This window comes from Bos taurus, chromosome 20 (genome assembly GCF_002263795.3).
Source record: "Bos taurus isolate L1 Dominette 01449 registration number 42190680 breed Hereford chromosome 20, ARS-UCD2.0, whole genome shotgun sequence".
Taxonomy (NCBI): domain Eukaryota; kingdom Metazoa; phylum Chordata; class Mammalia; order Artiodactyla; family Bovidae; genus Bos; species Bos taurus.
Genome location: NC_037347.1, coordinates 71,697,544 through 71,722,299, shown reverse-complemented (window position 1 = coordinate 71,722,299; position 24,756 = coordinate 71,697,544). Strand labels below are relative to the sequence as shown.

General features: G+C 51.8%; 1 protein-coding gene and 1 long non-coding RNA gene across 2 annotated transcripts in view; one reads left to right on the top strand and one right to left on the bottom strand.

Annotated features, from left to right (window-relative positions):
* The window catches only part of AHRR (aryl hydrocarbon receptor repressor), an 85,924-nt gene that overhangs the window by 44,689 nt on the left and 16,479 nt on the right, over positions 1–24,756 (top strand). The window contains exon 5 of the mRNA NM_001077982.3: positions 20,400–20,489. Coding sequence (NP_001071450.2) covers positions 20,400–20,489 — 90 coding nt within the window. The remainder of the gene's footprint in view (positions 1–20,399; positions 20,490–24,756) is intronic.
* LOC132343264 (uncharacterized) lies at positions 4,650–11,678 on the bottom strand. The gene is made up of 3 exons (XR_009492027.1): positions 10,795–11,678; positions 8,702–8,855; positions 4,650–5,151 (listed from the first exon to the last, which is right to left on the bottom strand). It is a non-coding gene; the product is annotated as an uncharacterized lncRNA (long non-coding RNA).

Genomic DNA, 24,756 nt, shown 5'->3' with positions numbered 1-24,756 from the left:
ACCCTGGCTAGAGATGAGGTGTCCTGAGCTGCACGGGCTTTTCTGAACTGTGCTCTTTCTGGCGGTGTAGGGCAACAGCACTGAGCAGGTCCTTCCCCCTAAGTTTCCCTCCTGCTCTCCGTTTGCAGCCAGACCCCCACCTGCCCCCGGCTCCACATCCTGCACCTGTGGCCAGGCGGCCGGCACCTGCGGTGTGGGTGTCTCACCGCACTGGCCCTCCCAGCCGCTGAGGCCTCCGGATTGTTTCCAGGCTGTGCGGACTGTGAGTAGAGAGCTGTGATGAACATTCACACACAAGTTTCTCTGCACACAGGTTTTCCTTTGATTCGGAAGATCGGTGTGTGTGTGCTTAACTTTGCAAGAGACGGCCACGCTGCTTGCCTGGGCGGCTGTGCTGGTGCGTCCCCATCACAGGGACGGAGCTCTAAGCTGCTCCACGTCCCTGGTTTGCACTGTGTACCAAGCCATTTTAGGAGCTGGGCCACATGTGGGTTTAATTTGTGTTTCCCTCATGACCGATAACGTTGAGCATCTTTTCATGTGTCTCTCTGCCATCCACAGGTCCTCTTTGTAAGCTGTCTACTCAAGTCTTTGTCCGTTAAGCACAGATCGGGTTGTTTGCTCTCTGAACTGTTGAGCTCTGAGCTCGTGTGAATGCCCCACGTGTCTCCCTGTGTGTAGGTCTGTAGTGTCTGCTCCCAGCCTGGCTTGTCTTTTCATTCTTTTTCTTTTGTTTTTTCTTTTTTCTTCTTGGTCTTCATTCTTGACAGGGTCTTGCAGAGTGAAAGTATTAACTTTGACAAAATTCAGTCTATCCACTTTTTAGTAATAGATGATGATTTTGGTGTCAGATATAAGAACTCTTTACTTATTCCAAGGTTATAAAGACTTTTCTTATATGTTTGAGTCCAATGTTTCATACTGTTGCATTCAGTTTTAAGTTTTACACTCAAGTCTGTGATCTGTTTTTAGTTAACCTTAGGGTAAGGTAGGAGACATAGGGCAAGATTTGTTTATTTTTGCATATGAATTCTAGTTTTTTCAGACCATTTATTCAAAAGTTGATCCTTTCACCATTGAATTACCTTTATACCTTCATAAAAAATCAGTTGGTCACATTTTCTGGACTCTCATCAGGTTCATTGGTTATATGTCTGCTGCTGCTGCTGCTAAGTCGCTTCAGTCGTGTCCGACTCTGTGCAACCCCATAGACGGCAGACCACAAGGCTCGCCAGTCCCTGAGATTCTCCAGGCAAGAACACTGGAGGGTTCCAGGTTATATGTCTAACCTTTCACAAATAAGCACCTTGCTGTCTAGATTACTGTGTTGTTGTTGTTGAGTCGCTCAGTCATGTCCGACTCTTTGCCACCCCATGGACTGCAGCACACCAGACTTCCATGTCCTTCGCCATCTCCCAGAGCTTGCTCAAACTCTGTCCACTGAGTCGGTGATGCCATCCTCTGTCGTCCCCTTCTCCTCCTACCTTCAGTCTTCTCCAGCATCAGGGTCTTTCCTAATGATTCAGCTCTTCACATCAGGTGGCCAAAGTATTGGAGTTTCAGCTTCAGCATCAGTCCTTCCAAGGAATATTTAGGGTTGATTTTCTTTAGAATTACTGGTTTGATCTCCTTGTTGTCCAAGGGACTCTTAAGAGTCTTCTCCAACTCCACAGTTCAAAAGCATCAATTCTTCAGTGCTTAGCCCTTATGATCCAACTCTCACATGCATGCATGACCACTGGAGAAACCGTAGCTTAGTAGTCTAAGCAGAGTCTTGTGTCTGCCTTTTATCATGCTCATTTTGCTTTCTATAGATGTCTTAGATTAAGAAATTCCTCTTTATTCCTTCATTTCTGAGAGTTCTTATTTTGAATGGATATTAAGTGTTGTTAGATGCTTTTTCTGCATCTAGTGAGATTGTGGTTTTTCTTCCTGAGTCTTTCTATATTTAATATTGTGAATTACATTCATTGGTTTTCAAATGCTTACTCAACCTTGCATGCCCTTATTTATATATTGCTGGACTCGGTCTTGCTAGTATTTTGGAGATTTTGTGTTTATGCTGTTTCCTCGTGATGTCTTTGTCTGCTTGTGGTGGCGTGCTGATGCAGGCTTCGTGACATTGGCTGGGGGTGTTCCCTTTTCTTCTTTTTCCTGAAAGAGCTTGTGTAGAATTAATGTTATCCCTCTTCAGGTGATTATAGAATTCACCAGAGAAAACAACTGATCTGGGGATTTTCTTTAGATTTTCTTTAGTTTAAATCATAGAAGATTAAACTGAGTGCATTTTCCTTAATTAATAAGGACTATTTATGTTATCTATTCTAGTGTGAATTTGAGTAGTTTGCATCTTTCAAAGAGTTGGTCTACTTCATCTACATTATTGATTTTGTGAGTACAGCACTGTCCACTGTTTTCACATGTTGCCTTTTTAATGTCTGTGGGTTCTGTAGCTATGTCTCATTTTTCATTTCATTGGTAATTTGTGTTTTCTCTTGTTTTTTTTCTTAGTCACTTGGGCTAGAAGTATATTCACTTTATTCATTTTTTTCAAAGACACACAGCTATTAGTTTCACTGATCATTGTTATGGGCTGGATACTCTGTCCCCCTGACCCCCACCAAAATTAATATAATTCAGATTCACACTAGACTGGAGACCTCCCTCCAGTGTGGCAGTGTTTGGAGGTGAGGTGGTCATGAATGGGGTTGGTGCTCTTGTAAGAGGCCCCAGAGAGGCCCTGCCCCTCCCTCCTGAAGGACAGGGCTGTCTGTGAGCCCGACTGCTGGTCCTGGGTGAGGTGTCTGCGAAACTTTAGCCACATCAAGTCGTCTGATGACGCTGACGACTTTTATGTCCTTGCCGATCTTCTGTCTGGTCTTCACCTGAAAGATACCTTCTAGTGTAATTATGGATTTCTGTACTTCTCTTTTAAGTTCTCTCAGTTTTTGCTGTGTTCTTTGGAGTTCTGTTGTCTTACTGAGGATAGTCATGTTTTCTTCTTGAACTGACCTTTCTACCATTATCATTACACACCTCATCTCATTAAACACCTCTTTATTGTAGTCTTCCCAGGGTCTGCTTTGTCTGATACTAATACAGTCGTGCCAGCTTTTTTCTGGTTAATGTTTCCTTGGCATACCTTGCTTCATCTTTTCATCTTAACCCATCTGTATTATTACATTTAATGTATTGAGGGTATATTTTGGGGCCTTTTTGGTTTTGTTTTTCTGAGTCCAGTCCTACAGCATCATTTTTTCAATTGGTGTATTTAGGGCATTTATATTGCAGTAATCATTGATATTACTGGGTTTCAGTAATCACTGATATTACTGGATCTCAGTCTACCGTTTTGTAGTTTTTCTATGTTTTGTTTCTCTTCTACCTTCCTTGTGATTTAGTAATACTTATTAGTATTCCAGTTCAGTATGTCTGCTGACCTTTGCTGCTTAATTTTGATATGCTTGGGCTTGTATATGCTGGGTTTATTCGACTGTCCTATTTAGGGTTCGCTGAGCTTTCTGAGGGCTTCCCAGGTGGAGCTAGTGGTGAAGAACCTGCTTGCCAGTGCGGCAGACAAGAGACTCACGCGTGATCCCTGGGTCTGGAAGATCCCCTGGAGAAGTGCCATGGCTACCCACTCCAGTATTCTTGTCTGGAGAATCCCACAGACAGAGGAGCCTGGTGGGCTACACAGTCCACAGGGCCGCAAAGAGTCAGACACAACCGAAGCAACTCAGCAAGCATGCGGGAACTACCTGAGCCTATAAATTTATGTCTTTCACCAAATTTGGGAAGTTTTCAGCCGTAGTCTTCAAATATTTTCTATTGCCCCAGTCTCTTTCACTTCAAAAGCCCCCTGCCCAGCTGTTAGGCTTTCTCATCCTGTCCACAGGGACTGAGGCACCCCTCACTTTTTCCCCGTATTTTCTCTCTCAGGCTGATCGCTTCCTGTTGTCTTCACTGGCTCTTCTCTGTCACCTCCATCCTGCTCTTCAGCCCGTCCAGTGGAATTTTTACTTCATGTATTTTATTTCTCATCTGAAATTCTCAGTTTTTTTCATGGCGTCTGTTTCTCTTCTGAGATGTTGCATCTTTCTTGGTGTTTTCCTTTCTCAGTGCTTCCCCTTCTCTCCTGGAGGAGGCTGGCCGTCCTGCATCCCTTCCCTGACCACCAGCCATCGGCCTCTGCTTCCTGTCTCCTGAGTGTGACCCGCACATTCTGCGTCTATACATGTGCAGTAATTGTGGCTGTGCGGCTGGCTGAGTGAGGCACGGGTTCCTGACCTGTTCTTGGAGCCTGTGAACTTGTTACTTTACACAAAACTAAAGGCAGCACTAAAGGTGTGGACGTCCAGGCTTCCGCGCGGGGCTCGCAGCTCCGAGGCTGCACAGGGGCTCACGCCCGCTCCTCGGGTCCGGCACACTCAGAGGCTGTGGGTCTCTGGGAAGAGGCTGATGGAGCCAAACCCAGGAACCACGAGAAAGCAGCTGCATGGAGACGGCCGTGTGGAGAGGAGAGGGTGCACAGACAGGCCAGGCGGCCCTCGGGCTCCTCAGACAGGGGGACACACGCGCCCGTGAGAGGCCAGCTGGAGATCTTAACAGCGCTCAAAACTTAAAGGCATGAGAGCAAAACCTGGAAATCCGTGGAAAGGTCCAGAGTTTGAGTCCTCCCGCGCGTAACTGAGGAACAGGCGGAGAAAAACAGGAAAGTTGGGGAAGTCACCAGGCCCCGGGGACCTGTGCACTCAGAGCTCCAGAAAGATCAGAGGGGAGGAAATGGTCAAGGAAGTGACCCAGAAGATTCCCAGAACCCGGGACTGAGTTTCCGGCCCAAAGGCCCCATGGGTGACCAGTACAGAGAATGAGAAGGACCAAGTGTTTCAGGTCAGTTCAGTTCAATGGCTCAGTCATGTCCCACCCCACGGACCGCAGCACGCCAGCCCTCCCTGTCCATCACCAACTCCCAGAGCTTACTCAAACTCACGTCCGACGAGTCGTTGATGCCATCCAACCATCTCATCCTCTCTCATCCCCTTCTCCTCCAGCCTTCAATCTTTCCCAACATCAGCGTCTTTTCAAATGAGGCAGTTCTTTGCATCAGGTGGCCAATGTATTGGAGTCAGGTATTGATCAGACCAGTCCATCCTAAAGGAAATCAGTCCTGAATATTCATTGGAGGGACTGATGCTAGAGCTAAAGCTCCAACACCAAGCTTTCGCCTCTCTGAAACTCCACGCCCAGGACGGGAGGGTCGGCTCTGAGACAAGGAGGAGGAGTCGGGAAGGCCACGGGGAGGTGCCTGAGGGGAGGGGGCACCTGCCTGCCTTGGAGGGGTGGGGGCACTCCTGGGCCTCCCAGTTCCACTTTCTCCACGTGGAACAGGCCATGACCAAGTGGCAGTGGGGACCTGGAGCCCGGGGCTCACCGGGAGGTGGGGAGAAGGTGGTGCACTGCTCGCTGTGGGAGGCAGGGGTAAGTCATTGCCCAGCGGTCACTAAGCATAGTGCACCCCCCTACCCCCACTGAGGAACGTCTGGAGCACCGAGCAGCTCAGGTTCTAGCAGAGCCGTGATGCCGCTCAATCGAGCAGAAGCGAGCTGTGGTGGCGGTGAGAGCATGCGGACACCTGAAACCCTGGGAAGCCGGGGGCAGCCACTCAGGGAGCTGCGAGCAGGCCGCTCCACTGCCCCGGCTCCGGGCGGCTGCCGGAGCAGGAAGCCCTCAAACTCTGAGCTTTTACTCTGCCCCTCGTCCTGCTGGGTGTCCGTTGGACGCTCAGGTTGCCCCACTCTCCGGCTCTTGCAGCTGCGGCGGCCCCTTGCTGTCACCGCCAGGCTCCCGCTCTCGTTAACTGGCCTTGCCAGTGCACCATGGGCCCTGGCTGGGAGCCTAGCGTCTTTATTCTTCATGTAATTACTCTTGCTGAGGGCTAATTTCTGCCCTTGTATTTTGTAATTTCTATTGACTGTGCTTTCCTGGGTTTCTTGTCCTTCTCTCTAGCTCCCCATTCAGGTCGCGCTTTCTCATGCTAAAGGAGTCACACACTCCGCTTTTGTTCTCGGGGACCGCCCAGTGGCCCTGCGTGGACACAGTGACTGTCCAGAAGTTGGCCGGCACAGGTCCTGCCGCGGTCCTCAGTTCTCAGGCCCCTCTGAGGCTCCGCACGTGGCCCCGCTCTCCACAGCCCCCGAGCGCTTCCCTGTGGAGCTCCTGTGAAATCTTTCTGCATCACACCCGTGCTTTCACACTTGGATCACAATTTGGCTGAGTATAGACTTTTAGGTTCGAAGTTTTCCCCTCGACCTTCATCACTCCCATCCCACGCTTTGCAGCCCAGTCTGCCACCGGGCTCTGCGACCTGTTCTCTGTGGCACGTCCGCTCTGGCTCTGTCTGGAACTTTTGCGAGCCTGTCTTTCAAGAGCCTGATACTCTTGAATTTCACTGTGATGTGTCTTTTGTCTTGTTTTTCCTGCTTGGTGCTCTGAGTTCTTTCCATCTGAGGTCTTTCTTCTTCAGTTTGGATGTTTTTCCCGGTTACTGGTTCCACCTCTGGAGCTCCGCGCCCGGGGCCCCTGGGCGGTCCTCCCACTCACAGCTCTTTCTCCCGTGCTGCCTGCTGTCCTTCTCTGCTGCCCCAGGGCCAGTCCTCCAGGCTGCGCCCATCACATGGACCTCCGCGGTCCTTTGTGCTCTGCTTAATCGCTCGGTCCTGTCCGGCTCTCTGCACCCCCGGACTGTGGCCCGCCAGTCTCCTCTTCCTCCCTGCCTTGTCTTACCTAGCAAGTGGTTCCCCTTGATTTGCTCAGTTTCTTCCTATTATTTCATTTTGCTATTCGTTTACCTCCTTAAATCTGTATGTTAAACTCATGCTCGTCTAATCCTCTGCTCTGTGCTGCCCCACCCGCCAGCATTCCCCGGACTGTGTCCTGGCGCATGGTGGTGGGGGCCAGAGGGTCGGCGGGGGGGTGGGCCGGGTGGACTTGCCTCCTGGGTGACGGTCTCCTCTAGGAAGGGCTGCCCTGGGAGGAACCCTGGCCTGGGGTGTGCACGGGGTGGGGGAGTGAGTGCCTGGGGGTGCAGCTCAGCTGTGTCCTGAAGCCCTGCTTCCCTTATCCCACCAGGCAACCCAAGGGGCCCAGCAGAGGAGGAAAGGGCTCTTTCTTCTATTCTCTGCTCCCCCCGAACGCCCGCCCTGGGCTCGGGCCGCAGCCCTCCTCATCCTGACCCAGGCAGCCCTGGGCCCCCACTAGGATAAGGGGGGTGACTTTGCAAGGGGCGTGGAGCCTATGCTGGCTCGCCCTGTGACACAGAAGCCTGAACCTTGCTGCAGGCAGGGACACACAGCGTCTCTGGGTTGTGCTGTGTCTGCCTCTGAGGCCACAGCAGTGTCCTTGGGTTAAAGCAGTCAAGATCCTCTGGGGAGGGGTGGCAAATGGGCAGGCGTGCTGATTCCCGAGTGAGGGGGTTTTGCTGTTCCTGCCACTGGCCCTGGGCCCGGGCAGGTGACTCACGCGACCCTGTGGCACCCATGGGCCTCAAGGAAGCGCCGTGAGAGGGCCTTGCATGTCTGGGAGCCCCGACGACCACGCTCACTCAGCAGGCTGTTGACCTGTGCCAACCGAGCTGGCGCGGTTTCTGGAAAAGCCAGCACAATTCCCGGGAAGTTCTCAGGAACCACAAGAGACGTGCCGAGAACAAGAGTGCAGACTTTCTTGCCTCCAGGCTGTTGCTCTCCTGGAGAGAGACCTAGAAACCCCTTCCCCTGGTTGGGAGAATCGCAGGGGCCGATCCTAGAGAGAGACCTGGAAACCCCTTCCCCTGGTTGGGAGAACCGCGGGGGCCGATCCTAGAGAAAGACCTAGAGACCCCTTCCCCTGGTTGGGAGAACCACGGGGGCCGATCCTAGAGGAAGACCTAGAGACCCCTTCCCCTGGTTGGGAGAACCGCGGGGGCCGATCCTAGAGGAAGACCTAGAGACCCCTTCCCCTGGTTGGGAGAACGTGGGGGCCGATCCTAGAGGAAGACCTAGAGACCCCTTCCCCTGGTTGGGAGAACGTGGGGGCCGATCCTAGAGGAAGACCTAGAGACCCCTTCCCCTGGTTGGGAGAACGTGGGGGCCGATCCTAGAGGAAGACCTAGAGACCCCTTCCCCTGGTTGGGAGAACGTGGGGGCCGATCCTAGAGGAAGACCTAGAGACCCCTTCCCCTGGTTGGGAGAACGTGGGGGCCGATCCTAGAGGAAGACCTAGAGACCCCTTCCCCTGGTTGGGAGAACGTGGGGGCCGATCCTAGAGGAAGACCTAGAAACCCTTTCCCCTGGTTGGGAGAACCGCGGGGGCCAAGAGTGCCCGCTCCTGGTGGCTGTGGCTGAGGACTCCCTGCTGCAGTTCCCTCCACTTGGTGCTGGGCCCACGGGTTCTCTAGGGACAGGGGTACAAAACCCCAGAGCCCGCATAGTGGGGCACAGAGTGAGCTGGCAGGGGTGGGAGGCGGGCGGCCTGGGGGAGGGGTCTCAGGGTTGCCGTTGCGGGGTGGGGGCAGTGCAGGCTGCAGGAGGGAGCGTCGCACACCTGGGGTCCCTACTGCTGGAGGGTGGTGTTGGCGAGGTCGCAGGTATGCGTCTGAGGCATGGCGTGGGCATCCCAGGCCCTCCTACCCCTCGGCTCTGGGGAGAGCGCCTTGATGTCCGCGTACCTGCATCCACGCGTTTTCTGGATCCGCTGAGCGGGCTGCTGCAGGGGCTGCTCCATCTCCCACTCTGGTCTCTGTGCTCCGAGAAATACTGTCTCACCTTCTGCTGTGACCCTGTTGTTCCCAAACTTCTTTGATGTGGCTCTTCTTTCAGGGACTTGACAGACATAAGTAAAAGTGTAAATTCCCTGGGGGCTGGCCTTTGGGTGGACACAGCCCCGAAGGGCAGGCTGCCCTCACTGCCTAGCAGACCCCGGGCCCCACCCCAGGGCCTATCTGACATCCATTGAGTGTCCAGGGCGGTATCGGCCTCAGGCTGTGTCCACCGTGATGCACGGTAGTGCTTTCTGTCCATCCAGCAGTCTCCCTGCGGTCAGAAGCCCACAGTTCCTGGCCCCACCCCTGAAGATAAGTTTAGCTGTTTGGGGCTACTCTGTGGCTTTTAGACCTAAAGCTCTCTGCTATGTGCCTCCTGGCCGTCCATGGTCACTCCAGCTGTCTACCTTGAGCCCCTGATCGTCCGTGGTCCCCAAGCAGGGCTTCCTGGTCAGCTTACCCCTGTGGCCACTCAAGCTCTGCTCTGCCCTGGGCTCTCCCGGGCTTGGACGTGTGTGCCCCAGGCTCTGCCCTCACTGAGCCCATGGTCATAAGGAGGGTCCCAGTGGGGACTTGAGCAGAGGTAAGGACGCAGGCCGGCCCCATGAAGGACGACCTGCGGGCCAGGCTGCGCCTGCTGCATGGCCTCACTGTCAGCCTCGCCGCTCACCACTGGGCACTGAGACGCTGCGGGCCTGCGGCATCTGCAGGGTTTAATCACTAGGGAAAAGCTCCTGGCTCGCTCTGGGTCACCCTGGGTTCATGGAGGAGCAGCTGAATGTCGTGGGGCCTGAGAACCTGCCTGTCCCACAGCCAAGGCTGTGGCCCGGTTTGTTCCATGTGGAGCCTGCGTTCCCCAACCATGGAGCCCAGGTCCACCCACCATGAAGCCTGGGTCGCCCCCCCTCCCCCGCCATGGAGCCCGGGTTTCCCCTCGTGGAGCCCGGTTCACCCACCATAGAGCCCAGTTCACCCCTGGTTTGTTCCATGTGGAGCCCGGATTCCCCCACTGTGGAGCTCGGGTTCCCCCACCGTGGAGCCCGGGTTCCCCCACCGTGGAGCCCGGGTTCCCCCACCGTGGAGCCTGAGTTTACCCCCAGTTTGTTCCACGTGGAGCCCAGTCCTCCCCCATGGAGCCCAGCTCAGCCCCGGTGTGTTCCGCGTGCAGGCTGAGGGCTCACACCAGCTCCTTCCTGAGGGCTGCGCTGGCAGCACACTTTGTTGCCGTCGGGCCAGCCTGGCTGGGCTTTCCTGTGTGATGGCTCTTCCACAGGGGCTCTCTCCGGCTCCCAGTGGCACCCCTCCCTCCTGCAGGCCCCCTTGGGCTCCCCAGGGGCAGAGGAATGGTCTAGAACGTGTCCACAGGTCTGGAGTGACCCTCGGCTATGAGGCTGAGGCTGGTGGCTCCCGGTTGGAGATTTGGGGGGGTGAGTGGGGGCAACCCCTCCCACCCCAGGAGCCGGGCAGGATGGACCTGCCTCTCAGACAGAGTACTGCCGCTCCTTCAGGGTCATCAGGAGCACCTGTTTATCGATTGACCATAACTGCTTCTCAGGAGCTAAACCAAGTTTACATTCAGAGTCGTCCCAATCTTCAAAAAGGCTTTGTTTTCTCTTTAGAAAACACTGCCAACACTTTTGGTAAATCACTCGTTCCAGCACAAAGCCCCAGGTTCAAATTAACAGGACCGGTATTGATTCTGCCCTTACTCCGTGTGGGTGCTTATTTGAGCTCAGAGACGGTCCCTGCTGTCATCCATGTTTTTCAGAAGAGGAACCTGAGGCCCAGAGAGGTTAAGTAGTTTGTCCAAGGTCACACAGCTGTTGAAAAAGCAGCTCTTGGTTGAGGTGTTTTTGAACTGGTCACGTCCACCCAGGGAAGGAGAGCAACGTCTGCAGTGGCTACATTCTGTGTCTGGTTCTGGGCTCCCCTCCCACCAGCCACAGGAGGGCCCAGAGCCAGCCTCACCGTCCAGACACCTGCACTGTCCAGCTGCTCACCTGGAGAGGACGACCCTGGGGCCGTGGCTGGCGGAGCAGGGCCGGGCTAGCACGGGGCCAGCTCCCAGGGCCCGGGGGTCCGCACCTGCCTCCACTCTCGTGGCTCTGCCCTGGCAGCCCACTGCCTCTTTCAAGAACTGTTTGCAAGCGCTGTCGCTTTCCGAGGCTGGAGCCCAAGGCCAAGTTTACTGTTTGTGGGATCTATAAACAGCCGGCGAGCCATCCCCAGCAGAAGCGCCTCGCACGCACACGGGCCCCGCGGCGAGGCCCAGCGAGTGATCTGGCTCCAGCAGGCCCAGCGGCCGGTGCCCCGCTCGCGTGACTGGCGGCCTATGGCCCGGCCTGTGGTGTTGCTCCGTTGCCGTGGCGACAGCTCTCAGGGGAGGGCCCAGCTCCCAACTTCCCTTCATTCCAAGGAGGGGCGAGGAGAGGGGCTGCTGGAACTGTTCCTTTTCCCTCTTCTTTTTCCTCTGCTGTGACCTTGACGAGCAATCTTTGAAGTGCTCGCCGGCTATTTTTTCTGCCTGTGTTGGAAGACACCAGGATGTTCAAGGGCTGCCCAGAGGAAGTCCCGCTTGCTCAGCCGTTTGCGCCGACCCCTGCCCGGGGCCGCCGGCGGCGTCGGGGGCGGGGCGCGGGCCGGCCCTGCAGAGGCAGGTGCAGCCCCCGTGACTGGCTGTCATTGAGCGCGGACGCGGTTGTTTCTGCTCTTAAAAAAGCGCAGCCTTCAGCTTGGGGCCAAATTCTTTTCTCCACTTGGAGAAGTGATCTCATTTTCCATGTACCATATTTAAAAAAAAACACAAAAGTCTTGCAGGATTAAAAGAGAGAGAGAAAACAAACAAATGTTTGCGATGCATATTTGCTCCGGCCGGTCCCACATGTGCAGCAGTATTTGGCGTGAGGCTTCCAGGCCAGAATGTCGATCTGATATTGAATCCATATGACTCGGCAAACAGCGTTTACGGTCGTTTTTCTTTTTAAAATTTCTGCCTGGTGAGTTAAAATTAAGGTTGTTTTCGGCTGTGACTAATCTCGTAAAATCTTTTTTGAGACGGCATTTGATGCACTCAGACCATGAGCATCTCTTTGGTCTTTGGACTCTTATTAGTGGGATGTTGTGAGTCTGGGCTGCCTCTGAGATGGGAAATTCTGTGTGGACAGCTGGTGGCGCCCACTTCGCCCACTCCCACCGCTGGGGGCGAGTGGGGGTCCCCACGCCTGCAGCTTGCCCGGGGCAGGGGGACAAGGCTCTCGGGCCACCACCGCCCAGCCCCGCGTGCGCGTCTGGGCCACGTGGCCACTGGTCAGTGAGTCTATAAGAAGGAGGGACAGTAACCTCGTTGCCACAGTAATGGAGCCACACCACAAGGCCACCAAAGCCTGCGGTGGCCTTAGCATGGCCACCCTGCTTCTGCCCAGATTACTGGGGTGGGACTTAGATGGGCAGCCTGCAGGCCTTTCCTGAGAGGTTCCTGCCAGCTCTGGGTCAGGCGCGAGGCCCATGGCTGCCCGCTCCGGCTTTCCTGGCCAGAGGGCTTGGTCACAGTGGCAGAGGCAGCAGGCCGCACCAGCCCCCAGGGCCTCGGCCACCAGAACCTGCCGGCTGCGGGGCAGGGTGGGGAAGGAGGCAGGCACCCTGAGCGGGTGTTCTGCCGAGTCCCTGGGTCACAGGAGGCCAGGTTTGCAGGGCAGGCTCTGGAAGCCATTGCAGGAGGGCCACGGGCAGCGGTGTGAGCACCAGCACCGCCCTCGTCCTGGGGGATGCCCAGCTCTGGGGGCAGCAGGTCCCACCATGCAGGTGCCCAGCAGGTGCCCAGCAGCGCTGCAGCAAGGGAAGGCGGTGGCCTTTCCTCCTTGCCTTAGGCATCATCCATCCACGCAGCATCTTCCATCCAGACGCGCGTGTCTCCGGGAGCCCCTACCAGGAGCTGAGAGCAGCCCAGATGCCCGTTGAGCGGCAGGGGATATGCAGTGCAGCCTGTGGGTGCAGTGGAGTACTAGTCAGTCTTGAAGAGGAAGGGAATTCTGACACAGGCTCTGCACGGATGAGCTTGAGGATATCGTGCTGAGAGCTCGAGCCCGGCCCGGAAGGGCCAGTCCTGTGAGTCCACTCAGGAGGCCCCTGGAGGAGTCAGGCTCCTGGAGACAGGAAGCAGATGGTGGCTGCCGGGACTGGGGAGGGCCGGATTGTCAGCCTGGGAAGATGAGAAGGCTCTGGAGATGATGCCGCTGGTGGCTGTACAACCACAGGGCTTGTGGGGATGAACTGCGCGCGTGAGTGTGGCTAAAATGGTGAGCTTTCTGCTGCATACGTTTTACCACAACATGAGAAGAGCTGGTATTTCGAAGTGCGGTTCTTGTACGTGTTGGTGTCTGAGGGACATGGGCGTCCAAGCCTCAGGGGTCCAGCTCATCGTAGATTCTGAGGCTGATAGTGCTTCCAAAAGTCCTCCAGGCTGGTGAACATGGACACGCAGGTTTTGTGTTTTTAGGCGAAGTATGTCTGAAGTGGTGCAGAAACCACGAGGGGCACTGTCCGGACTTGTCACCGCCCAGCGGGGGTGCGTTCAGTCTGCCTGGGGACCACTCACAGACGGGGCTCTCCGTGCCCAGCCTCCTGTCCTGGAGATCTACCCACACCCTGCCGGTCAGCACACAGGAAAACCTGGCCTCTGTTACACCCTGTAACAGCCCAGATGTTTCACGGATCTCCCCACCCCCACCAAGAAATCTGGGGCCTCCTAGCAGAGGCACGTGGGGGAGATTCGGACATGGTCACAGACTTGTGACCCCCCCACCAGGATGAGTGCAGGCAAACACTGGACCTTCCCCCCCGCTGCCCGAAGGTGTGTGGGCAGTGGGAACAGGCACTTCCCTGGAACTGCACAGGAACTCGTGACAAATGCTGCCGTCTGGGAACGCGGATGTTCCGGTGGACACAGAGTGCACAGGGTTGACTGTCACTTCACTGGAGTCCGGGCGTTTTGTCTGGTATTTTGATAACAGGCTTTTGGTGAGATGTGGTCACTGGTGGCAGACTGCTGGGGGCAGGGGTGCCTCGGGGGGCTGTGTGAGCTTGGGTTGCTCATGCAGGAGACTCAGCGCAAAGTCTAAATTTGACTGCAGATCACCACCCTGATGTTTGCACCTGTGTGTCAGAAACTCACCCAGAACTGTGCACCGAGGCGAGCCGCTGGGTGTCACAGCTCACGTGGGCTGTGGCTTTTCAAGTCATGTGGGCACAGGCTGCGCAAGGATTCTCCGGGGGAATGTGACGTCTGCATCTGAGGCAGCAATCTGATCTCAGCTGTGAGCCCCTGGCATCTCTGATATGTCTTAGGCTGCTTTAACATCTTAGTGATTCCCTCTTTTTCTAAAAAAATTTTTTGTTTATTTATTCCTTTATTTGGCTGTGCTGGGTCTTCAGTGCTGCACATGGGTTTCTCTAGTTGTGGCGCCTGGGTTTCTCGCTGTGCTGGCTTCTCTTGTTGCAGAGCATGGGCTGTAGGTGCTCCGGCTCAGTAGCTGGGGCTCGTGGACTTTGCCCCTTGGCCTGTGGGATCTCCCCAGACCAAGGGTCGAGCCCGTGTCACCTGCATTGGCAGGCAGACTCTTATCCACTGAACCACTAGGGAGCCGGTTAGTGCTTCCCTCTTGAATAAGATCTTTTGTTGAGTGTTTACTGTATGTTTGCCTGAGTGCTGTGATGTTTCTTCTCTGAGTTACACTCTAGCAGCTAAGGTGTGGCTTCACAGCAGAGCAAGGTCCCGTGTGCAGCTGTGAGGCTGTGTCCCTTTCTGGGGGTTTCCTTGGGAATCTTGTGTGATGTCAGGTTGGGCAGAACACACAATTTCCTTTTGGGCGGGACATTGCACTCCATTGATAAATTCATCTTTATGATGGTGAGTCACCCTGTCCAAGACCAAAGGATGTCTTTCTATTGTTCACATATAATTTGGTGTCTCTTGAGATGTTTTAACGTTTTCTTTACATAAATTTTGTGTTTTTCTGATTGAGTTTGCAAGTGTTAGGTCTTCTAAAGAGGACTTTATCCATCAGACTGTCCTCTAATATGGTCATTATTCCAGTATGTAAGAAAAGTTATGACCAACCTAGATAGCATATTGAAAAGCAGAGACATTACTTTGCCAACAAAGGTCCGTCTAGTCAAGGCTATGGTTTTTCCAGTGGTCGTGTATGGATGTGAGAGTTGGACTGTGAAGAAGGCTGAGCACCGAAGAATTGATGCTTTTGAACTGTGGTGTTGGAGAAGACTCTTGAGAGTTCCTTGGACTTCAAGGAGATCCAACCAGTCCATCCTAAAGGAGATCAGTCCTGAGATTTCTTTGGAAGGAATGATGCTAAAGCTGAAACTCCAGTACTTTGGCCACCTCACGCGAAGAGTTAAGTCATTGGAAAAGACTGTGATGCTGGGAGGGATTGGGGGCAGGAGGAAAAGGGGACGACAGAGGATGAGATGGCTGGATGGCATCACCGACTCGATGGACATGAGTCTGGGTGAACTCCGGGAGTTGGTGATGGACAGGGAGGCCTGAGGTGCTGCGATTCATGGGGTCACAAAGAGTCAGACACGCCTGAGGGACTGAACTGAACTGAAAGGCTATTGACTATGTATTTAATTTTATATCCTTCCTGTTTACTAAATTCTTTCACTTGGGTCACTTTATCATTGATTCTCTAGGGTTTTCCAAATAAACGAAGGAGTCCTCTGCAGGTAGTAATCCTTTTACCTTCTCAGTGTTAAACCTCCCATTGAGCTCCCTTCTAGTTGCAACAGTTAACACCCCAGAAACTATAGGACAGGCCTCAGCAAACCTTTTCTGTAAGTGGCAGGTGGTGTTTCAACCTCCACGGGCCATGTTGTCTCTCTCGGAACTATTTAGCTTTGCTCTTGTAGTGCACATATGTAAATGAGCAGGTTTGGCCACAGTGTACGGTGGACTGGAGGGGCACTGTAGGTCACACACCCCTGGAGAGGGATGTCAGGGCATCCTTGCCTGGCTTCCTGATCCTCCTGGAAGATCAGGAAGCCAGGCAAGCCAGGGTTTTCCAGCATTTTCCTCATTAATTAAGTTGCTACCTTAGGAATAACGTGGACACACACACACGTCCACACGCAGTATCATGTTACAAGGTATTCATAATTCCTATTTTCTTGAGTGTTTTTTAATCAGAAATTAGTGTTGCATTTTGTTGAAAGCTTTTTTGCCATCTATGAAGATGGCAAAAGTTATAGATTTTTCTCCTTAAATCTATAAACTTGCTTGTCTGGTTAGTTGCTCAGTCATGTCTGCCTTTGGAGTCAGATGGACTGTAGCCATCCAGGCTTATCTGCCCATAGGATGTTTCAGGCTAGAATACTGGAGTGGGAGAAGGGTATGCCCTTCTCCAGAGGATCTTCCTGACCCAGGGACCGATAAGCTTGGTGTATTGTATTGATGACTTTCCTGATACTGAGCCAAGCGTGTTTCTCCAGAGGATCTTCCTGACCCAGGGACCGATAAGCTTGGTGTATTGTATTGATGACTTTCCTGATACTGAGCCAAGCGTGTTTCTCCAGAGGATCTTCCTGACCCAGGGACTGATAAGCTTGGTGTATTACATTGATGACTTTCTCGATACTGAGCCAAGCGTGCACTCATGGAGTAAATTATCTTGGTCACAATGTATTGTTTTCATAAAGTGAAACTGAAATCTGTTTGCTAATATTTTATTTAGCATATTTGGCATCAATAGTCAAAGTCTGTAATTTTATTTTTATTGAGTTTTCCTATCATAATTAACTGTCCATGTTATAGTTCTTAAGAATTGGAGACTTTTCTTCACTTTCTATTTCTGAGACAATTTAGGGGCATTGTTATTATCTTATTTTTAAAGATTTTTAAAGCACCTGGGTCAGGCACGTTATCCTGGGTTAGTGCCTTGATAACTTCGTTTCTTCTACAGAAATTGTGCTTCAAGGTTTCCATCTCTAACGGGTTAATTCTGGTAAATTATTTAATTTCTTGAGTATCATTTTTAATACTTCCTCACTGTATTTTTAGCATCTGTAGGGGATGTAATGATGTATTCTTTAAAACTCCTTGTGTCAGTAGTATTTTTCTTGATAAATCATCTAGGAGCTTATCAATTTTATTAATCTTTTTAAAGAAGCAATTTTCCACTTTGTAACAATCTTTATTATTTAACTATTTGAAGAGTTTTCATCGTTTCTTCTCTTATTTTTGATTTTTCTCTCCTTCTTCTTCTTCTTGTTCAGTCTCTCAGTTGTGTCCAACTCTTTGCAACCCCATGGACTGGAGCACACCAGGCTTCCCTGTCCATTACCATATCCCAGAGTTTGTTCAAACTCATGTCCATTGAGTCAGTGATGCCATCCAACCATCTCATTCTCTGTCGTCTCCTTTTCCTCTTCCTTCTATCTTTCCCAGCATCAGGGTCTTTTCCAATGAGTTGGCTCTTTGCATTAGGTGGTCAAAGTATTGGAACTTCAGCTTCAGCATCAGTCCTTCCAATGAATATTCAGGACTGATTTCCTTTAGGATTGACTTGTTCAATCCCTTGCAGTCCAAGGGACTCTCAAGAGTCTTCCCTAGCACCACAGTTCGAAAGCATCAATTTTTCAGTGCTCAGCCTTCTTTATGGTCAAACTCTCACATCCATACATGGCTACTGGAAAAACCATAGCCTTGACTATATGGACCTTTGTCAGCAGAGCGATGTCTCTGCTTTTTAATATGCTGTCTAGGTTGGTCATAGCTTTTCTTGCAAGGAGCAAGCGTCTTTGAATTTCACTGCTGCAGTCACCATCCGCAGTGATTTTGGAGTCCAAGAAAATAAAGTTTGTCATTGTTTCCATTTTTTCCCCATATTCGCCTTGAAGTGATGAAACCAGATGCCATGATCTTAATTTTTTGAATGTTGAGCTTTAAGCCAGCTTTTTCACTTTCCTCTTTCACTTTCATCAAGAGGCTGTTTAGTTTCTCTTCGCTTTCTGCCAAAAGGGTGGTGTCATCTGCGTATCTGAGGTTATTGATGTTGATACTGGAATCTTAATTCCAGCTTGTGCTTTATCCTCCTCCTTACATTGTGTTTAATTGTCTCTAGTTTCTTGAGGAGGAATTACACACTTTGTTCTTTTGAAGCAGTCATCATAAGCTTACTGGGACTTTACGGTGCCTTTTCTGATTATATGTAACTTGCAGTTCATCACCTCTGTGTGTCCTCATCATGACGGGGTGCAGAGTTCTGTAGTTTTACCTGTCCTTGTGGTTCTCCATCAGTTTTTAGAAGTGTGAGGCTTTGGATTTAGGTGGCTGCCATTATCCTATCACTTCATGGCAAATAAAAGGTGAACAGTGGAAGCAGTAACCGATTCTCTTTTCATAGGCTCCAAGTGGACCTTGATTACAGCCATGAAATTAAAAGACACTTGCTCCTTGGAAGAAAAGCTATGGCAAACCTAGACAGCCTATTAAAAAGCAGAGATGTCACTTTGCCGAGAAGGGTCTGTATAATTAAAGCTATGGTTTTGCTAGTGGTAGTCATGTACAGATGTAAAAGTTGGACCATAAAGAAGGCTGAGCACCAAAGAATTGATGCTTTCAAATTATAGTGCTGGAGAAGACTCTCGAAAGTCCCTTCGACTACAAGGAAATCAAACTAAAGTCCATTCTAAAGGAAATCAGTCCTGAATATTCTTTGGAAGGACTGATGCTGAAGCTCCAATACTTTGGCTACCTGATGGGAAGAGCCGACTCATTGGAGAAGACCCTGATGCTGGGAAAGACTGAGGGCAAGTGGAGAAGGGGACGACAGAGGATGAGGTGGTTGGATGGCATCACTGACTCAATGGACATAATTTGAGCAAGCTCCAGCAGATAGTGGAGGACATAAGAGCCTGGTGGGCTATAGTCCATGGAGTCACAAAGATATATGACTTAGAGACTGAACAACAACATTATCCTGGGCTCCCTAGAAATCTTCAATACCAGTAATTTGAAAGCTCCTAGAAATTGATATTTATAAATCCTAATAGAAAAATCAGCACATAACATGCACAGGTATTTTACCAAAAAAGAAATATAAGTTACCAATGAATGTGTGAAATGTTTTTCGATCTAATTAATTGTCAAAGAATGAAAATTATAATGATGGTAAAATAATTTATCACATAAAATTGGCAAAGATTAGAAAAAAGAAAGAAGTACCCAGCATGGTCAAGAATTAAGAGAAATGAATATTATAATGTATTGCTGATAGCTGCAAGCTTCATGGAAGTTAATGCAAAGTCTCTAAATGTCTGCATGTTAAAGATTCCAGCTGAGGTATTGTGAGCGCCACCGTCCAGCTGCCTAATCCTCCCTAACCTCCGGCTCTGCCCTGGCCCCGGAGAGTCAGACTGCTCGCGCCCGCCTGCAGGGGGTGGCACACAGCATAGTGAGCCACTCCACACGTGGCACCTGCACTCGCCAGGACCCACACCGCCTGGGCTGCTGTCTGCCTTGTCAGGACGAGGAGGACGCCAGACAGACGGGCAGGCAGACAGCTGGCTGACAGGGTGGGCACTGATCACATGCTTACGTGCCTGTGGTCCCTCACGCACCCTCACTAGCCTTGGCTCTGGGAAGCCTGTGCAGGAGGGGCTGGAGGGCCTGCTTTTCAAAAAAAGGGAAACGTTAAATGAGCCCAAACAGTGCATGCCACAATAGTTACAGACATAACAGATTTAACAATCATTAAGATATTGTGAATAATGATACTAGAATTCACCCCCTTTTCACTCACCATCTCCCCAAAATGCACCCAGACTGGAGGATCTTAGAGGTGAGGTGAACCAGATGTTCTACGAATACATTTTCTCATCATAAATAAGTGGGTATAGAAAATGAAAAAAGAGGGAAAGGATGTTTAATGATTTAGGTATGCTTGAACACCAAAATAAAGAGAGAAGCTTATAGGTGGATTTCCTTGAATATAGATGAATATTTCCCAAGTGAAATGCGTCAGTTCCAAGAACATATTAGAAATGATGACCAGATAAGATTTGCCCTCCATAGGCAAGAATGATGCACCATCAGAAGATCTGGTAGTGTAACATTAATAGACTAAAGAAAATCTATGTGATGATTTCAGTAGATACAGAAATAGCCCTTTTTGGAGCTCAACATTTTTCATGATAAAAATTCCTAGACAAACCAGAACGTGGTATAGAAGAGGACGGGAAAACCCACCTCGTGGCGCAAACGTTCCTGTTGTGTTCCAGGTATCCATGTGTCTCATCTCACCATGGTGATGTTTGTATTTTATAAAACATCGTTTGATAATCATTAGAAAAAGAACCCAAGTCATGAGCCTTATAAATGGTGACCAAGTTTCTCATGTCACCTGCTGGCTCAGGACACTTTGCGAATAGTCATAAAAAACTAAACACGGGCCTTTCTGGAGGTTATGAATTCAGACCACAAAACAGGGAGGAAATGGTTGAAAAGCCAACCAGAAACAGTGCCTGATGGTTTTACTGCGAGTGACGTCACGCGAGTGACGTCATGCGAGTGACGTCGGCGTTCTTTTTGTTCTAGTCTCTCCACGGCTTCGCTCTGGTGGTGAGCGCGGAAGGGATGATCTTCTACGCGTCGGCCACGATCGTGGACTACCTGGGCTTCCACCAGGTAAGCACAGCGCCCCGTCTGCTGGGTTCAGTCCCGCTGCCTTGAAGGCGCGCTGTCTTCAAGGCGTGTGTGTGCTTCTGCAACCCCGTGGACTGTAGCCCATCAGACTCCTCTGTCCGGGGAATTCTCCAGGCAAGAATACTGGAGTGGGTTGCCTTTCCTTCCCAACCCAGGGATCAAACCCGGGTCTCCTGCATTGCAGGCGGATTCTTTATTGTCTGAGCCACCCAGGACCTTGAACTTTTAAACTTCAAGGTTTAAAATGTCTCTAAAATCAAACTTTTTCTTTTTTTAAATCACCGACCTTTTGTCAGATGAGATTTTGCACACCTGGCTTTGTCTGAGGCTCAGGGTCATGGCGAGAGGCATGATGGTGTCTTGGGTGTTCCTGGTCTCAAAGCAGCGACTTCTGCGCCTGCAGCCCTACCTCTGCGTTCCTCGCTGCGAGAGGCTGGTCAGGGCCAGGGCAGGGACGTGTCCTGAGCTGCACTTCAGTGTCTCAAACCCCGGATGCGACATACAGTAGGATGCAGTGTGCTCCAGAACCGCTCTTGCTGGAGTGCGGATAGCTTGCCCAGAATGTTGCCCCGGGTCAGCACAGCCTGGACGATTCCAGACCTCAGGGCAGAGCAGGAACCTCAGGGCAGAGCAGGATGGAGTCCATCCAACCCTAGGTCCAAGGAGGCGGCTCAGTGAGAAGCCCCAGGAAAGGAAGTGGGACCTAGCTTGGCCTCTGGGAGGGAAAAGTCTCACGAGCAATCCCAGCCCAGAGTCAAACACTGGTAAAACCTCCTGGCTCTGCAACTTGGGCGGCTGGGGTCTGAGGACAAGCTGGGCACAAGTGTGACCACCCCCCCCCCAAAAAAAAAACCTGTCCCCCACCCCAGCCCTCTGCAGGGAGCTCATAGCACAGGGTTATAAACTCCAGGAAGCCACCAACTGCCAGCCCTGGCACCTTCCCTGAGGAATTCAAGATAAAAACAGGTGGATTTGAGAGAGAACAAGACAGAACCTGGAAAAACCCAGAATACAGTGTGTCTGGGCTCAGGCCCTCCTCCGGGGGCACTTGACTATAGAGAATGACTGTAAGCTTAAAGACACAGGGTGAGCCAGAGAGAGCTGCAGGCACCGCGGGTGGAGGGCAGTGGGGCTGAGCCGGCCCTAGAGCATATTTGAGACCCCCTCGCCGGCAAGGCCACGGTGGCCCCTGGGAGGTGGACAGTCCACCAAGGGGCCCGCCCGCTGGTGTGCTTTCCTGGAGGCTGGAGACCACCCCGCGGAGCCGGGGCACCTCTGCGGGCCAGGCGAAACATTCGCAGCACCCGGGTCAGAGCCCAGCGAGGAAGGAGATGGGGGACAAGACGTGCAGTTAATACCGAAAATCTTCCCAATGGGCCAGAAGCTACGGCCGCCGGCCGGCCTGGGTTCGGGGTTCGGGGAGAAGCCCGGAGGTCGGAGGTCGGGAGGCCTGCGGGCATCCGGCTCCGCCCCTTAGACGCCGGCCTTCCCCCGCAAGCTGCCAGACGGGCCTCCGGGCGCGCGCTCAGCGCCTCTGCACCTGCCTGCGTCCTGCGGGACCTCCTTCCATGGTCGCTCCGCGGAGGCCGCGCTCGCGGGGCCGGGCCCCTCTCGAGCAGCGCCCCTCTCCCAGGCCCGCCGGGGCGGAGCGAGGCCGTGGGCGCGACGATTCGAGTCCCAAGTAATGAAGCCTTCCTCGCGCCGCTGGACGGTGTGTGCAGCATCTGGATCTAGAAAAATGTGATGTGGTCGCGTGTGCCCCTTGAGACTTTTCATTTTTTGCCCCAATCGCTGTTGCCTGAGTTGCTCTGTAAATTCTCGGGACACCCACACCACCTGCCTTTGACTGTAATTCGAAGGTCCCACCCCTGTGTTGGGTTTCTGTGGGAAATGCAGGTGCCCTGTAGAGACCCGATTCCAGGTCTGAACTTGCTAATTGGAGCTTTTGTTTTCTTGGAACTGGGTTATTTCCTCTGAAGTGTTAGAAGTTAAAAAAAAAAAAAAAAGTTTTGCCTTTTATTATAAGGAAATTGTTTCCAAATGCCATTAAATCAGGCAGTGCCTCTAGTTTATGTAAAACATTTCGTGAACATATTAGACCAGCCCTGTGCTATTATTGTCAGCTTCTTGGGCAAAGTGCTTTACAAAAAGTCAGGAACCAGCCGTTTCCTGTGGCAACCTGAGTGCATCGGCTCAGCATCTTGCATTTCAGTGCTCTTTGAGATGAACAAATAGGCTTTAGATGTATATTTTAGTTGCCCTTGGCCTCTGCTGCTACAAGACGTTGTCCATTCTCTCCGAGGTCTGCAGTGGGAGCGTCTCATCCCCAGGTGAATCAGGACGGATGTGAGGGCCTGTGGCAGGAAGCAGTTAAGGGCCCACGGGCATGGAGAGCGGATATACGCTCTCTCTGCACAAAAGACAAAGATGGTCACTACTGGAATGAGCTGTTTGTGAAAATGGCTGTGCTTTTATCCTCAACTCTGCGGAGGGTGGTTCGGAGCCAAGATGAGACGCTCTGACCTGACCAGAGCGGGCTTGTTCTGTGCTCTGTGAACAGCTGACACGTCACTCTCCCCTGCTTCGCAGATCCCCCACCATTTCTTCTTGACCTCGTTTGTAGGAATCAAACCCTAGACATTAGGAAAGACGAAGGGAAGCCAGGCTAACTGCCACGATCTCGGTTTTCTCATCCCAGAAAGTGTCGACATTTAAGTGTGTGTGTGTTAGTTGTTCATCTGTGTCCAACTCTTTGTGACTCCGTGCACAGTAACCCTCCGGGCTTCTCTAACACCTTCAGAGTCGCCTGATCTGCGATGCCTCCTTCAGCTCTGCTTGTCCTCCTCCAAGTCGATCTCCTCCTGTGTCAGTTAAGCCGCGGACCCACCCTTTGCAGCCGTTCGTGGATTATCTGAGGTGTGCGGAGACGGCAAATGGGGCAGCAGGGCGCCCCTGGGGTTCTGCTGAAACTCACCAGGGAATATGTGGACCACAGTGCCTACTTATTAGTCTACAGTGAGAAATACCAGCACTCAGACATCAGCACAGTTTTTTTCCTTTAATCAAAACCATGGAGGGGAAAATGCCATCCATCAAAGAAGGATGGAAAATTCCTAGTAATGAGTCAAGCAAATCATACATAGTACTTCCACTCAGAAAATATAAAGCATTATTTAAAGAAATTTAAAGATCCAGAGCATCGAAGAATTGATGCTTTCTAATTGTGGTGCTGAAGAAGACTCTTGAGAGTCCCTTGGACAGCAAGGAGATCCAACCAGTCAGTCCTAAAGGAAATCAGTCCCGAATATTCATTGGAAGGACTGATGCTGAAGCTGAAGCTCCAATACTTTGGCCACTAGATGCAAAGAGCTGACTCACTGGAAAAGACCCTGATGCTGGGAAAGATTGAAGGCAGGAGGAGAAGGGGGCAACAGAGGATGAGATGGCTGGATGGCATCACCAACTCAGTGGACATGAGTTTGAGTAGGCTCCAGGAGACAGGGAAAGACAGGGAGGCCTGGTGTGCTGCACTCCATGGGGTTGCAAAGAGTCGGGCATGACTTAGCAACTGAACAACAAGAAAATGGAAAGATATGCTGTGAATGGAGAACTTAACATTATTATTATAAAGGTGACAGATCAAGTTATAGAGTAACTGGCGTCCCTGGTGGCTCAGTGGAAAAGAATCCACCTGCCAATGCAGGAGGCACAGGTTCAATCCCTAGGTCAGGAAGATCCCTGAAGAAGGAAATGGCAACCCAGTCCAGTCTTCTTGCTTGAGGAATCCCATGGACAGAGGAGCCTGGCGGGCTATAGTCCATGGTGTCTCTAAGAGTCAGGCACAGCTTAGCGACGTAACAACCACACCAAAGAACAAGCACTGTGCTTTTCTGGGAGGAAATTGGACAAGCTGATTGGAAATGCAGAGACCTGAGCAAACCCAGCACCATGGGAGAGGGCATCAATGGTCTCTGGGACATACACTCCCAGACACGGCACCTCATGTCCAGCTCAGTGGCTGAGACCAGTGGGGTTGGTGCAAAGAAGGACACACGGCCTCGTAAGACAGGGGAGGTTCACAGCAGATTTTGGTTCACAGTGAAGCCGAAGTTGCCAGGAGGTGGGCAGGTGCTGGTCTTGTCAGTAAATGGTGCCTCGTGGACTGGATCCTCTTGAAAAAAATGAATCTTGACACCTGCCTCACACCACACAGAGTCAATGGTAGATGGTGGAAGTTTCTAGAAGATGA